General features: G+C 37.0%; 1 protein-coding gene across 5 annotated transcripts in view; it reads right to left on the reverse strand.

Moving 5' to 3' along the window:
* Positions 1–17,138, reverse strand: part of LOC150094270 (protein DOP1A) — a 613,349-nt gene that overhangs the window by 127,577 nt on the left and 468,634 nt on the right. For 4 of the 5 annotated variants that reach the window (XM_090412136.1, XM_090412135.1, XM_090412138.1 and 1 more), the window contains 2 exons: positions 2,601–2,710; positions 2,300–2,511 (listed from right to left, as the gene is read on the reverse strand). In XM_090412136.1, coding sequence (XP_090268262.1) covers positions 2,300–2,511; positions 2,601–2,710 — 322 coding nt within the window. The remainder of the gene's footprint in view (positions 1–2,299; positions 2,512–2,600; positions 2,711–17,138) is intronic. The other variant, XR_016550242.1, reaches the window with a different exon arrangement.

Below are 17,138 nucleotides of genomic sequence, written 5' to 3' on the forward strand. Positions count from 1 at the left end.
TGTATGTGGAGGAATCAATGCCATCCACTATGGGACGTAATGGCACATTTTCCTTATGTATTTTTGGGAGTCCATAAATACGGGGGGTTATGGAGTTAAATGGTTTTAATTTGTTAGTGATTTCCACAGGCCAAGAAGTGACCTTCTTAAGGAGCCTGTGGAGTTTTCTAATTTGTGAGTTGGTGGGATTGTACTCGATAGGAGGTAAGTAGCCCGATCTAACAATAGAGCTTTCAGTTTACCTTTTGGTTAAGCAATACTGTGGCGTTCCCTTTATCAGCTTTGGTGATTATCATATTCTTGTTTTTCTTTAATTCTAGTAGAGATTTAATTTCCTTACTGAGCATGTTGGCTTTTGGTGGTTTAGCTTAGGTCAGAACACAAGCCATATCCAGTCTAATATCGTTGGCAACGTGACTGGGAAGGTGTCGTATCCCGTGTTCAATTCGTATCATAATATCTTCAGCATGTATTCTTCTGGGGGCAATGGCGAAGTTGTGGCCACGTGCGAGGGCGTCGAGTGCTTCAGGTTTCACACTAAATGACGAAAGGTTAAACTACCGTTTCGGTAGAAAGTTGTGGTTTCGAGATCGAGTTCTTTTTTAAATTTTCAAATTTTTTGATGTGTCGATCTCGTACTTTTTTAAATTCTTTCTCCGCAGCAGTGCACAAGATGTCATATAAAATAGACCAAATTTCGTGGCTTAAGGTGCTTGAAAGATCATCTTCGAGTGCCTGGATAGCTAAATTAGCATCATTCAGGAAACGGTGAGGCGATTTGTTCCCTGAGTAAGGCTTGGCTGGCACGGTTATAAATACGGAGAGCCTTTTGCGAAGAGAAACGGTGCTTGAATTTCACACAGTTGGGAATTACCTGGTTATCCCGGCAGCGTTTTAGGAAGGAGAGACGATTCAGTTGTCTTGACAGCTTTAACTTCATTTTACCGTAATTCACTTTACGTGCGATATCATCTCTGTGGATTATCGTAATTCTCGAGGAAAGGCTTAGACGTTGGTTATGCATTTTTTACTAAATAAAATTATTTTTATTTAAAAAAAATTTTTTTTTAGGTGCTTGGCCTGTAATCCATGTTTTGTTAATGAAATTTTTTATCTGGTGATAAATCACCCTCTACACAATTTAGTAGCATGTACATTTACAGAATAATGTTCTACAATACATCAAAATAATGATTAAGGTTTGATAACCACTTACATATGTTGTCTATATTATCATAGTTAACGTTAGGTATTGTTACTGAACACTTTTAAACAATATTTTGCAAGATAATTACTCTTTCAATGAATTATGAAAGGAATTCATCGAAACACTATTGTGAATTGTTTTTCGATCAATTGCTTTTGTGACAAATTGTCATACTATGAATTGGTGTTCCTAGTTGTTTATTCAATGAATTGCCATTCATTGAATATGCCTTTTGATTAACTGTTTTTGATGAATTTTCATGGAACCAATGTATGTTGATTGATTTTTTTTTTCCAGTGTTTTTGGATATATACAGTGTTTTATTTTTGTGAGATTTTATGCTTATGTTTTTTTTTTTTTACATAACAGTCTATTTCTATTGGTTTAGCTATGTAACAACTGAGGAAAATTTTGAAGGTGAAGTGCCTGGCAGCAAGTTATATATATAAGGATCTCTCCTAACATGTTAGAATTAGGTAGGTCCTCTAAATTCAACTTGCCAAGAAACCATATTCTTGTTTAATCCATTATCCAAGCATAAGCAAATAAAGTTTGCATGTGAGACATCTTCACAATTAGGCTACTTGTATATGGAGGCCGATTACTTTACATCAATTGCCTTAATATTCCATAATGCAATGCACACTTCCTTTCCGAACACTTCCATTATGGGATAGGAAAGCTATTGATGTAAAGTCATCAGCCTCTATATACAAGTTTCCTAGTTGTGAAGATGCTTCACATACAATCTCTGTTTGCTTACATTTGGATAAAGGATTAAACAAGATATAATTTCTTGCAAGTTTAATTTAATTTCTAAGCAAGTGGAAAAACTTTCTACAACTAGTGATAATTCTCTGGCAGCCACAGCCTACAGAACAACTTTATTAATGCACAATAGTAAAGGAGGAATAGAATTTAGTCATACACATTAGTCAATAATTTATAATTCAAGTTATATTAAGTGATTATGAACTGCAAATAGCCAAAAATTTCCCTTGCACAGATATTTTACTGCACAAAATATCAATAAAATCAATTAAAAATTTAATAAAAGGTGAAATACTTTGCAACTGCAATTTTCATTCTTACCCAAAAAATCTCTAAATGTAGTTTTATCATGGGTCATCAGATGATCCACAATTGACCTCCAATAACCAATACATGCTGAATCCATTTGAAAGAATGCAGAATCAAGCAGCAATTCAAATGCATCCTTCTTCCATGCTTTACGTGTGTACTGATAACTTGAGATACTGGCTAGTAGTTCTGAGCATGCACGAAAACTTGGAATGTTGTGGGGTCTGAAAATCAGTTGCATCATATATCAGAATGTTTCTACATAAATGTCAGAATTTTATTATAGAAATATTATATAATTAACTGAACTCACCGGTGATTGCGAAGGTAGGGGGTTACATAGTATATGATAGTACTGAGCAATGGAATTACTTTTTCCTTTTCTTCACTTATATAAACTACATCCAAAACAGGAGCTAGAAACTTTGAGAGGGATGAGAAAAAGTATATTATGATTTTCATTTTTTTACCTTAGTTACATACTGTTCTAAAATTTTTAAAACAGTTATAACTGATTAACATACATATCTTAAAACCAGTTTAGTTTAAACAATGCCATGCATATTACAAGTTTGATATTTTGGGTGATAACACTCACTAATTCCATATAAATTAAGGCATACAATATAGTAATAATTGGCAATAAATTTTCACTACTGTACATTCAGACATCATAAACAATTAAAAACTTTGGAAACAAAATATCAAATCAACTCTCTGATGGCAGGAAAAGAAAAAAGAAAGATAGACAATAAGGCAATATAATGGAGAGATAAGTTTTGCAAATAACAGGAGAATTATATAGAATGAAAGATGACATTATATTCTGCGCAGTTAGCCTAGTGGCTTTGCGCTTCGCAACCATATGCCTGGGGAAGGAGTGTCCCAGGTTTGATTCCCGTCAAAGATGTGAGGAACTTGAGGATCTTCCTCAGCCATAGCCAAGTTAGCCAGTCTTGGGGGTTTTTCTCCCCATAGGCAAACCGGCCCCATGAACATACGCTTCTACAGTCAAAAATATATCCCCCCAGTGGCAGGCTAGGCGACAGGTCGGTTGGGAGTGGTACTAACAAGAAGTCGCATCTAAGTAACACGTGGACCCTGCATAGGAAGTGGGAATAACGTGTAGTGAAAGAAGAAGAGAAAGATGACATTATCATTTCCTAGAATGATAGAATATTTCCTAGAACCTTCAAGAGGAATGTACACCATTTTATTACTATATAATATCAACAATTGTGTTCCAAATTGATCTGTTGTTCATCAGATCTCAAAATCTGACCAGTTCTTGCTTTCTTCTAACGATATATATATATATAATAAAAAACAACAACCACAAATCCATCTCTATTTTGATTTTCTTTTAGTCTGATTTTACCTACTTTATTTGCTTTAAATGTCATTTTGCTAATCTTTCATCTCCAACTCTGTTTGTCCAGATTAAGCCATGTTTATGCATTCTAAGACATTAACAGTATCCACAATCTTTTAATATGGTTCTATTGTTATCATCTATTCCCCACTTTCTCTCTGAATGCTTAAGCTGCCAATCCAGTCTTTGATTAATTGTCTTATTTATAACTCAAATCCATATGTCACAAGTGGTTTGATTTCTCTTTCATTTTATTTATTATCACAATTGAATTGCAATTTCTGTGAAATAAAAAAAAAACTGGCAAAGTAGCTAAATTATGCAACTTTTTCTATGATATCATTATCAAGAGAGCAACTAAATTTTTCACTTTTTTACCAGTTATTTTCATAGTTTATGTATTTTCATTCTAATTTAATTATATCTGCTATGGTAGATAATTAATTTACCCATGCATAAGCATGGGTAAATTAAAGAATTTCAACAAATTTTAGAAGATGAGTTTAAGATGTTTGATATTATTTTTTCTTACTGTGGTGAAAATAACAATGAAAAACCCTGTCTTGCACTTTACTTAATATCAAAAATAATCCTCTTTTACCCCTCCAGATCCATATTTGAAAGGTGCAAGCCATTAGCAATTCAGTGCCATGTGTGTACCTGTGCATACAGGCACAGCTGGAAGACAAGCAAAGACAGAGTGTAAAATGTGAGATCCTAAAAGTGCTATTTGGCATTACCACAAGTATGGTATGGTATGGGATCTTGCTTGATCAAATGAAGGTTTCAAAATAATCTTCTCCCAGCCGTGTGGAAAGGCTTATGTGTTTGTCGCACATGTTGATTGGATTTTAATGGTATAGATGCGAACACAGATTTATAAGAAAATAACAATTTATTGACTTAATTGCTAATATTTTGCTGGTATTCTATCCAGTATCTTCAGAGCACACGCAAACAAAGTTCATTACAGTAGCAAGACAAATGCAATCCAGTGTAACAGTGGGACTAGTATGAGCAATTGTAAATTGTAAATTGTAGCATGCAACACAAAGATCAAAGTCCTAATTAGGTGCCATCTAAGTTGAAAAAAAAAAAAAAAGAGAGAGAGAGAGAGAGAAAGCAGGTATTAATTTGGTCTAAGGATGACTGTCTCCCAAATCTTTGGTAGATTTATACATCCATACTTGTTGAGGTTCAGCATATGTTTCAAGCCTTCTGTTGATTCCAAGAACAACCTCCCTGACAAGCTTCTGTGCAGCACTTTCATTTTTTTTCAATTGATCCTGTCTGCAGGGATATCCAAAGAATGGTCTGCTAGAACCAACTTGCCATAGAGAAAGTGCCGGATATATTTTTTGTGTTCACCGAGGTGGATGTCCACAGTTCTTCCTGTCTGTCCATAGGCTCGATGACACGAACAGGGTACTTCATAAACTCCTGGATGTGATAAAGGAGAGAATCTGTCCTTAGGTGAATGGATGAGAGTTGCCAATTTCACATAAGGTTTAAATATGGTGCTTAGTTGGTGTTTGTTAAGCACTTTAGATATCTTTTCAGATGTGCCTTTAATGTATGGGACGGTGACAGTTTTGTTGTAGTCTTCTGTGGTAAACAGTTTGGGGGATTTTGGGGGAGCATTTAGTATTTTATCTATGTTATGGGGGACTATAGCCATTGGTCATGAAGATGTGAAGTAGGTAAGAAAGTTCAGCAGTGAAAGCAATGTCACTGGAACAAATTGCTCTAGCTCTATGGGTTAGTGTTTTTAAGATACCATATTGTTGAGAAGGGTAATGGTGTGATTGTTTGTGTAAATATCTCCATGTACGTGTGGGTTTTCTATAAACTGAGAATGATAAGGAACCTTCTGGAAGACGGGTGATTAGTGTGTCCAGGAAGGGCAGACAGTCATTGGCTTCTAGGTCCATTGTAAAGTGAATTTTTGGGTGCTGGCAAACTTCCAACATCTTTCTCTAAATTGAAAGTAATTTATTAATAAGGTGAGACACCTTTTAGCAACTTGTATAGGTAAATAGGACCTGTCCATTGCTTCCACCTTTGGGTCTGGCACCACGTACGAGACCTCAATAAAGGTCGAAACTGGTTGGAAGCTTGGGTGATGAATGGCAATGCTTTAGCCCATGAAGTTTTACTGAGGCGTGGCTGTTGCTGTCACCCAGCTCCTGGGTGGAGGGGTAATGAATGGCAATGATGTAGCCTATGAAGTTAACTGAGGCATGGTTGTTGCTGTTACCCCTCGGATGAGATATAAGCAAATGAACAAATGAGCGGATCTGCTCGGTGGTGGGGTGAACCTCCCATGGTGTTGAGACAACCGGTTCTGAGAGTTCTTCTCAGTGGCAGGGTGAGCCTTTTACTAAGGGGAACAATGCTGAGTTTTTGGAGTTTGTGATGTACTTGAACATTCAATAAAGGTCGAAACCGGTCTGGGTAGTGGCCCTTCCCTTAATGCATAGCATTATACATGTCCACAAGGAGATGTGCTGTGTATTATGGGAGATACTAAGACAAGGTGTGATGAGAGCTAAGTCCACCTTTACTATGAGTTGCCTCAGTCCTGAAAATACTTCAGGCACAAACTTTGTTTGCTTACACTTGGATAAAAGATTAAACTAAATTTATTATAACATCATCAATATTTGGTTAGATGTGGCCAACATCCTAGTCCATTCTAAACCTCCCAAAAATAATATCCCACATAAATAAATCATGGCTCTAAAAGAGGCTACACAATAATAACCACATTACCATAACCAAATCAGACAAAGGAAATGCAACTGTGGTGATGGATACAACAGAATATGACAGCAAAATGCACGCACTTCTCCAAGACCAGTCAACATACCAAATTATAGATCGGGATCCCCCCCAACTTACAAAAGAATAAGGTATGCAAATTATTGAACAAAGTCACTTCCTGGCCTAAAGAAACACTCAACAAACTCAAGCCCTTCCACGTTAAAACACCCAGGATATATGGATCTCCAAATATTCACAAACAAGGTACACCTTTATGCCCTATTGTAGATAGTATAAACAGTCCTACATATTATTATTAGTCACCTCCAGGGAGTCCAAAGACTCATCGAGGGAGGGCATCTACTCTGCTTCCACCACTCAAAATCCACCAACTGACCGCAACTACACCAACACCACCACTGATATTTCTACAGACAATCACAAACATCCATGCCCATGGTGGGATTCGAACCCGCAGCCTCTTGACTGGAGAGCAGACACGCTAACCACTCGGCCAGCCAGCAGTGAGGGACTACAAATAAAAATACAGACTGGAAACAGAAAGGACAATGAGAAAGGAAACGGAATTCATGCTGCTATGAGTCTTTGGACTCCCTGGAGGTGACAAATAATAATAATAATAATAATAAAATAATAATTACCAGAAACAGCACTGACAGAGGTGGACTGGGAGTTCAAAAGTACTGGATATGATGACAGCATTGGAAGATTAAGTCCACAACTGAGGTGATCACTTTGCCTCGATTGGGCAAGAGTAATCATCCAATCTGGCCAGGAGGTAGCAAAGAATGCAGATATTTGTTTAGAAGGAGTGTATTATGAAACTACATAGCCAATAATTATGCAAATCTCAGGAGGTAACTGAAGAAGTGCTATTATTATTATTATATGGATACCTCCAGTCAGGGACTTGTCAAGGGAGAGCTTTGTAAATCATATCAAATGCCTAAGTATCTATCATACTTCTTGAAAGTATTAACCAAAGATCGGAATCCCGATTGAGTTTCTTATTCGGCTTTGAAATAATATGGGATTTAATATCCCCTTAATTTAAATAAATTAAACCAAAGATATACTTACAATGTCTATTAGTAGTTTATTTGTATAGAAAGGCTTAGGTTTTGTTCATTATCCATAATAAGGCTTAATGGAACACCTAACACTAAGAGAAAAAAATACAGTTATTAAACTCACAGATATTTCACTGGTTTTTTCATCCAGCAAAATATTTATGCTCAGATGATGCTTGGTAGAAAACCAGTGCAATATTAGTGAGTTTAATGTATTTTTACCTCTTGGTGTTAGTTATACTGTTAAGCTTTATTACAGATATTAGCTGTTTATTTCATTCACTCACCATGCACAATGATAAGGATCTCAACCTCACATACTTCCTACAATATCCTTACTCAGCTGTAGGAATAACCCTGATTCTATCCCTTCCCCCCCCCACCCATCTGCACAAGTTGCAAAATTTTTATTTATACTGTAAAATCCCCCTCACAACTTGTATGTCTCCATAATATTTCCGTTTTTTTCCTTCTGTTTCTCAAAATTTGCAGATCTCATTCCTTCAACCAGTTTTCATATACAAAACTCCACAGGCCAGATATAGTTTTGGTTATAAGCTTCCATCTTTTCAACTCACCTTCAAGAAGCCAGAGAACCATATCTGAGTACAGAAGCCTAGATATAATCTTATCTGGGTAGTATTCTCTTCAACATTACAATTAACTACCTTAGCAGTATGGCATCTAAATTATAACTCACCGTTACCCCTAGGTCTCTAGCATCATCACCATAAACCACTTGGAGAAATTCTCATTAATATAATACTCATCCTTCATATAACATAATATTTAGCCCTCAGTTCAAAATGCATAAGCATCCACTTTCCAACATTAAATTGATAATCATAAAAATTTTCCCATAATATCAACCTGTTGAAGTCTGCCTGCTCAGATATGCTCTTTTACCACCTGTTTCAGCTTTGCATCATCAGCATATACGAGGTGGTATCAAAAAGTTTCGAGACTAGCTCTGTTTACAAGAAATTACTTTATTTATCTACATTTACACAATATCACCTTCAAAACAGTCCCCTTGCATATCAATACTGTGCTCCCAGCGTTCTTGCCACTTCTGGAATGTGTCCTAGAAGTCTTCTTTTCAAAGCATGTCAAGCACCTTCTGCGATTCGCACTGGATGTCTGCAATGGTGTCAAAATGGTGACCTTTGAGTTGGATCTTCATCTTCAGGAAGAGGGTGGAGTCTGCAGGAGCCAAATCTGGCGAGTAGGGTGGGTGTGGAAGTGGGATCATTTTGTTTCTGGTGAGAAACAAAATGATCCCACTTCCACACCCACTACAGGAGTGGCATAATGGGGCTAGAGCATCGCTGTAATAAATATATTCATCTTAAGGAAGATTATGTGAAAAATAAAAATAATTTTGAAATTATAAATTCGTTTTTTCATTATCAGGCCAAGAACGTTTCAGACCACCCTTGTAAGTCTGAGTATGAAAGGAAACTGGCTCTGCAAACAAAAGACAACCCACAAGAATTCTATCGATATGCTGCAAGTAAAAGAAAGAATGAATATGAAAAAATAATTCTTATAAATGCAGATGGCATGAAGGTAACAGATACAGAAGAGGTTGTTCAACTAACGAGTGCCCATTTTGTTAAAAGTTGTTAACCTGGTGTATGTGACATTGAGCTCACCGCTACCTCTTCACTGGATGAAGAAACTCAAGTGTATGAGGACGAGGTATTAGAGCTGTTGCACAAACTGAATGAGAATTCGGTAATATGGACTGATGGAATATCAGCACGTGTGCGAAAAGAGTGTTCAACTGAACCAGCTACTCCTTTGACCTGGATGTTTATTATCAGTCTCAGAACAGGGAATATTCTGCAGGATGGAAAGAATGTATGGTAATCCCATTGCACAAAGGTGGTGCAAAGACCGATGCATCCAACTATTGACCAATTAGTACTGCAGGAGTGGTGGTGAAGATTTTGGAAAAATTGTTTAGTGCTTGCATTCAGAAATGGATTGACAGTGAATCTCTACTTTGCAATGAACAGAATTGGTTTGTTAAGGGAAGGTCATGTTTTAGCAACTTACATTCTATTATAACATTGCCACTGACAGAATACAGCATGGAAGATTGTTGCATAAATGGGAGAATATGAGATTGGATTATAAAATATTAGCATGGATAAGAGGATGGCTGACTGACAGATATCAAAAAGTGTTCCAAACGGATCAGTCCTTAGTCCACTGTTATTCATTCTCTACATTAATGACATTGGGAAGGATTTAACAGGCAATATACAGTTATTTGCAGAATAATTTGAATAGATTGGAATAGTGAGCACTGGAAGAAAATGGATGTCAGTTCAATATTAGTAAATGCAAAATAATGGACTTTGGTGTGATTAGATATTCAATGTTGTATTATATTGGTGGATTACACTAGAAGAAACTGATCAGGATAGGGATCTTGGAGTTTCAGTAGATAAGAAGTTGAAGTTCAAGGACCATATAGCTAAGATTGCAAATACAACTCAGAGGATAACTGTAATGCTGAAATGATCTTTAACATGCAAAGATAAGGAAGTCATTTTGCCTCTTCATAAGGCTTTGATAAGACCTCACTTGGACTACTGCATGGTCTGGTCTTCTGGTTTCCATGGTGATTCTGATAGAGTGGAGAGGGAGAGAGAGAGAGAAAGTGCACAGGAATGTCAAAAATGACATCAGGATTGTGAAATACTAGCAAACAGGGGAGAGAGAGAGAGAGAGAGAGGTGATATGACTGAGTGAATCTCTACTTTGCAATGAGCAAATGGTTTTACTAAGGGAAGGTCATATTACAATGTTATCATTGAACTAGACAAGAGGAATGGATATACCATGATACTGTTGGATTTTGCTAAAGCTTTTGACAGAATACAGCATGGTAGACTGTTGCATAAATTGGAGAATATGGGTTTGGATTACAGAACGCTAGCATGGATAAGAGGATGGCTGACTGACAGATATCAAAATGTGGTCTATGGGGGATGTTAGTCTGCAAGATGTAAAGTAAACAGTGGTGAACCACAGGGATTAGTGCTTGGTCTACTGTAATTCAATGTGTACATTAATGATATTGGGAAGGATTTGACAAGCGACATAGAGTTATTTGCTGACAATGCAAAGATAGTTAGGTAATTAATCAGGAATGCTACGGATATGCAGTACTTGCAGAAGGATTTCAATAGGCTGGAATTGTGGGTACGGGAAAATGGATGTCAGTTCAATTTTAGTAAGTGTAAAGTCATTCACTTTGGCGTGATTAGATATCCAATGTTGTATTATATTGGTGGGTTATGCTAGAAGTCATGATGAGACTAGGGATCTTGGAGTGTTAGTAGATAGCAAATTGAAGTTCAGGGTCCATGTAGCAAATATTGTGAATATAACTCAAGGTCTGGTCTCCTAGTTTCTGCTGTGATTCTGATATAGTGGAGGGAGTGCAAAGGAGAGTATTAAAAATGATATCAGGATTGTGGAATACTGATTATGAAGACAGATTGAGAATTTGTAGACTGCAGAGAATAACAAACAGGAGAAAGAGGGGGGGGGTGAATGATTGACACAAACTTCTGAAAGGGTTATGCAGGATATCAGTTGATGAAATTTTTCAATTTATGGAGGGTGGGGGAAAGGACAAGAGGGCATCCTTGTAAGCTGAGAAGGGGTAAAGGCTAGATTTTTCTCTTATAAGGTGGTGTGTGATTGGATTGGAATGGAATGCCATTGGATGTGAGTGCAAGCAGTGTGAACGAATTTAAGAATAAGCACAATAGCTGCTGTGTGTAGTATATGTCCTCTTTCTCAATGAGCCCCTGACTCTCTTAATAATAATAATAATAATAATAATAGCTATTTACTGATGATGCGAAGATAGGTAGGGTAATCAGAACTGGACTTGCGTTACTTGCGGAGTGATATTTCAATAAGGTCAAATTGGGGGAATGTGAAAATGGTCATCAGTTCAATGTTAATTTATTTAATGCAAATTACATCTTATTTTATACATTTTGATATAATGAGATACCCAATGGCACATTATATTGGTGTACTTTTGCTAAAAGAAAATGACCAGTTTAGGGATCTTGGAGTTTTAGTAGATAGGAAGATGAAGTTTAGTGGTAATATAGCAGATACTGTGAATACAACTCCGAGGATAGCTGCAATGCTGAAATAGACATTGACATATAAGAATAAAGAAGTCATTTTGCCCATTTACAAGGCTTTGGTATGACCTCATGTGGACTATTGTGCACTGATCTGACCTGCTGGTTTTTTTGAGATACAGTGGAGAGGGTGCAAAGGAGAGTGTTAAAGATGTTATTAGAACTGTGGAATGTAGATGATGAGGAGAGATTAAGAATTTGTGGCCTGCAGATAGGAGAAAGTGAGGGTGATAGACAGAGACTTATAAACTTTTGAAATGATCAGAAAGGATACCAGTAGATGGAATTTTTTATTTTATGGAAGGTGGGGAGAGGATGAGAAGGCATCCATGAAGGTTGAAAATGAATGTCGTCAAGAAAGGGGTGACAGCTAGAGTTTTCTCTCATAGAGTAGAATGATGTGTGACTGAAATAGATTGCCTTTTGAAAGTTGTGAGCGCAGATAATGTAAATGAATTCATTTACATTTACAGTAATATGTGGCCTCCCTCGATGAGCCCCTGCCTACCTGGAAGTCTCTTGTAATAATAAGACCCATCATCTTGAGCTTGTATAATAGCCTCTTATTTGAAATCCTGTTGAATGCTTTGGCAAAATACAGAAGTACAATGATTATATTAACTCCTCTTATACAATTCTGATGTCACACTGTTGTAAAATGTGGGCAGATTATTATTTTAAACTCCACCTTTAACAAACCATCTGTTGTACATTTAAGGTTCAAGTTGCTATTTGTTCACTTTGCTCTCCAATATCTTAACTACTACTCCAGAGATACAAATCAGTCTAATAACTGGCTGCATCATTTCTAACTCCAACTTTGTATAATGAAATTACTGTGCCCTCTTTCTGCTTGTTAGGAATCTTTCTCGTGTTGAGATTAAAGTTAAATAATCAGGTTAGAGGCAACACTAATTCACTTGCACAGTCAGCACCCATGATATATCCATTCCAATCCCACAATGTGGCTACACATCAAGCTCTTACATTATCTTTAATACCTCTACTACTTTATCCACATGTTTTCTGTCTTATTGCATCTCAGCTTCCAGAGAACTAATGGTGTGCATCTGCCTGGAATGCATTTCTCATTAGAGTAATTACTTAAAAACTCAGCAATACCCAGAGCATTCTACATTTTTGTTTTGTGCTTATCACATTTTTTTTAATTAACCCATGGTTTGCTTCCCTTTTACTTAACACAGTGAAAGAAGTCTCTTAGATTTCCCTGGGCTTGTCCATCTAAAAGGCCAAAGAATAACAGCAAGTATCATGGCATAAGAAACTGCAAAGGAAATGCTTGCAGTGCACAGGAAGTGGTCAGGTGATGTTTAAGGGAAGCAGTATCAGACTGCATATCCAAGTTTAGAAGAATAAATTTAGCCAAGCAGGCCAAAGGAAAGTAGCAAGAATGATTATAGATGGTTATAGATTACAGATAATAGGAAGATTGTAAAAGAAAGAGTTGAATTAAATAGCATAGCAAACAGCAGAAACAGACATGTTAACCCTCCCACTTCCTTTCTCTATATCCAACCCTTTATATTAACACTCAGGCATGGAACATAAGATTACTATTAACATAAAGGGTTGGATATTTATTTCATTTACTCAGTGGGTAGAATATTTTAGATTCGTACCAGTCATGGTATATTAGCTTCAGAATTCAACATATGAATTCCAAAAGAATGAAACATTATACATATGTATATGTATAATGTACAATAGATACAATTCTGTATGGTAAGTCTCTCTCTATCATTCCTCCTAAGGAAATCTAACAAATTCCTATTCTCTACAGATCATGATTAGTAAATAATAATTTCTAAGTTCGCTATATCTAACTTTTAAATTTTTATTAAATACAAAACTATATGGCCATTGTACAGACACTGTGAGCTCAAAGAAAAATATTTATCTCTTGTTCTCTGACTCCCATAGTTAAATTAATTTCTGAGGAATGACATCAAATACTATACAAAAAAGTGAACGTAGTATTCTGCTAACAGTAGTTCTATAGTTTCACTTGACTATACATGGAAACTTAACCTCCTTTTCAGCATTTATATAATCACAGCCTTCTTTAACATAATTTTTTTTCTATTTTCTACTCCATTCATTTCATCTGTCTTACCTCTAAAACTCCTCAGATCACAATAAAAGATGTTGAAGATCTCACTTGACTATTATGCTCGTATATATCTTCCTGTAGCAAGCAAGCTTCATAAAAAACATCTTCTTTTCTGAAGTGGGCATGAAGATATTTGCTCTGACAATAGGAATCTCATCTCATCTTCTTTATACCCTCTTTTATCTTGTGGTATCAAGGGTTTACTAATCATCGGACCTCAAACCATTCACAGGATAAGGTGGTCAGCCCTATGCCCCGGTGTATCTTATGTCCTGTAGTTCCTGTAGTGTTGGGTTCTGAAGGCCAGTTTGCCTGTTTTGTGGGATGAAAAACCCCAGGATAAACTGGGGGGGGGGGACCCTACTGTTCACGCCCAAGACCGGCTAACTTAGCTATGGCTAAGGAAGATCCTTCATCAAACTTAGGACACTCTTTCCCTAGGCATATGGTTGCAAAGCGTATGGCCACTAGGCTAACTGATCAGTTCCAAAGGGAAAAAATGTCTTGGAGATTTTATCTTGCTCTGGAGTATATTCTGCATCTGCATGATTTTTTGTGTGAATTCTGCCAGATTTATGGTCTAAATTGCCTTTTTAAGTATAACACAATGGCAGTCAAAGTCAATCATGCAGGCGTCGACCAGTGCTACTAGGCGAATGGTGTGAAAGTCAAATGGCATAGACTTTTCAAAACTGATTCCATGTTGTGAGTACAATATGTATGCATGGCAGAGTGTAAGAGATGTGTTTGTGGAGAGAAAGTATCGATTTGTTACAAGTGCGACAAATCCATACCACGATGCAAAGGATGCTAGAGAAACTGAGGGAATGAAAGAATGCAAGGATGTAGAAGCAAAAGTTACAAAAAAGGGAAAATGAAACGAAAAGTAGAAAAACTGAGAGAATGCAAAGATGTAGAAGTGAAAGTTAGTGATAAGGGAGCGAAAGAAAGTATGAATGAGGAAATGGAAGTAAGGTGTAGCAGAATGAGAGGTAATGAGATTGTAGGAGCGACAGAAAGTGAAATTGTCAGAATGCAAGATTTAATGAAACAGTTACTGGAAATGAAAAATGAAATGAGCAATATGTGGAGCGATGTTAGATATCTAGTAGAAACGAATGAAAGTGTGCAAGAGAACAGAATGAAAGAAAAATGAGTAAAAAAAGTGACGAATGATTCCATAATTAGAGGGCTAGTTACTGAGAGAGTCCATAAGGTCTGCTATCTAGGTGGGAGAATGAGTAGGATAATTAAGGCATTGGCCATGAGGAAGAAACGAGCAAGAGAATTAGTCGTGATTGTAGGAATGAATGATCAAAGTGGACATAAGAAGGATATCAGGACGAATATCAGGAGGCTATTGAGAAGAGTGAAAGATAACAGTGTAGGAGGAAAGGTTGCCAATGTGTTGCCGAGGAATGACGATGATGAGTTGTGACAGAGAGTCAAAATCATGAATGGTATGCCAGTGGAGCTGTGTGAGAAGAAGGGAGTGAAGTTTGTGGATATGGCATGTGCTTGAGGGAAGAATGAAATTATACAGGCATGATGAGTTGTATTAAACAGCTCTGGAGTAAGTGTACTGGAGAAAGTGTTGCTGGATGAAAGTACAGTGTCTGTGATGCGTGCAAGAGATCAGAAGAAGGAGATGAAGGGAAAAATCAGAAGAGTGGTACTGAAGAGACAGAAGTGCTTGGCAGTGGAAACAGTAGTAGTGTCAGAGATGGAGAGAGAGAGAACAGGAATTCAAGAGGAACAGGGAAATGGGGGGGGGGGGAGCTTGGGTGGATAGGGAGACATGTCATAGGAAGAGTGGATGTTGAAAGCGGCAGTGAATGTATGTATGAAGATGGAGTATATTGTGATGTGGGTGGGGAAGTTGAGACTGAGCAGATAGATGTCGTAACTTGTGATAAAGGTGATTGGGCAGGTGTGGTGTGGAAATCACAACCAACACGCGACTTGGATAGGACTGGCTATAGACCTAAAAATGAACTGTTGTGTTTGTTTACAAATACCAGAAGTATCAGAAATAAGGGGGATGAAATGGTTTCAGTGATTGAGTTCATTTGCCCCACAATCATTGGAATAAGTAAAACATGGTTACATGAAGATGACGTCGTAACAGGAATAGAAATGAAAGGATGCCATATTTTTCGCAAGGATAGAAAGGGCAAGAAGGGAGGGGAGTGCTGCTGATGATAGCAGGGGATTTAAGTCCACATAAGGTAGACATGAAAGGGGGGAATAGTGGCAATGGTTATGAGGGAGTATGGCGTAACGTGAAGGTTGAGAGGAAGACATATTTAGTTGGATGTTGCTATAGGCTCGGAAATGTGGAAGGTGGTGATGAAGAAATGTATAAACAACTTGGATTAGTGAACAAAGGAAGGGTAATTATTATGGGCAATTTTAATTATGGCAGTATAGATTGGAATGAAGAGATAGCATTTGTGAATAAGGAAAATGAATTTCTCGAATTCTTGAAAGATAACTATCTCAGGCAGCACATAAAGGAGGCATGCAAGGATCGAAAGTTCTAGATCACACTTCCCTCCAGTTAGCGAAAGTGATCATGAAGTAATTACCTGTATTGTGGCTAGTCATATGCAGACTTCTATGAGGAAAGGATATATGTGGAATTATATAGCTGGTGATTATGACAAGCTTAGGAGACAGCTTGGAGCTATAACATGGAACGATGAGCTGAGCAGTAAGGAAATAAATGCTGCATGGGAACTTACAAAGAAATACATAACAGCATCAATGTACGAATGTATCCCAAAGGCCAAAAGGCTGAATAAGGTAGGTGTAAAATGGATGAATGTGGAGCTTAAACATGAAATCTGGAAAAAGAAAATACTTTGGAGGAAGTACAAGTTGAATAATGGTAATCAGTCACATGAAGAATATACAGAACAAGCCAGGAGAGTGATTCAGTTAGTAAAGAAAACAAGTGCAGTACGAGCAAAAATGAGCAAATCAGGCCAAGAAAAACCTTCATGAGGTTTTTTTTTTTTTTTTTTTTTTTTTTATGTGGCAAATAGAAGGAAAAGACTAAAATATGTATTATACTAATGGAACTCGACAGAAGGAAATTGATGAAATAGAGAGTGGGAAATGATGATAGACACAGAGAGAGAAATACAAAAAACATATTGCAAAAAGGGGCACAAAAATAACTCAAGGGAGCACTTGATTGTTAAAAACACACACTGACAAATAGGGATAAGGAAGTTATCATCATCTCTGCATAAAGTCTTTATATAAAACTATATCTGGATGAGTGTGCTCACATTTGTCATCTTTTATT

Source organism: Typopeltis vanoorti, chromosome 22, assembly GCF_054136105.1.
Source record: "Typopeltis vanoorti isolate ZY-2024b chromosome 22, IOZ_Tvanoo_1.0, whole genome shotgun sequence".
Taxonomy (NCBI): domain Eukaryota; kingdom Metazoa; phylum Arthropoda; class Arachnida; order Uropygi; family Thelyphonidae; genus Typopeltis; species Typopeltis vanoorti.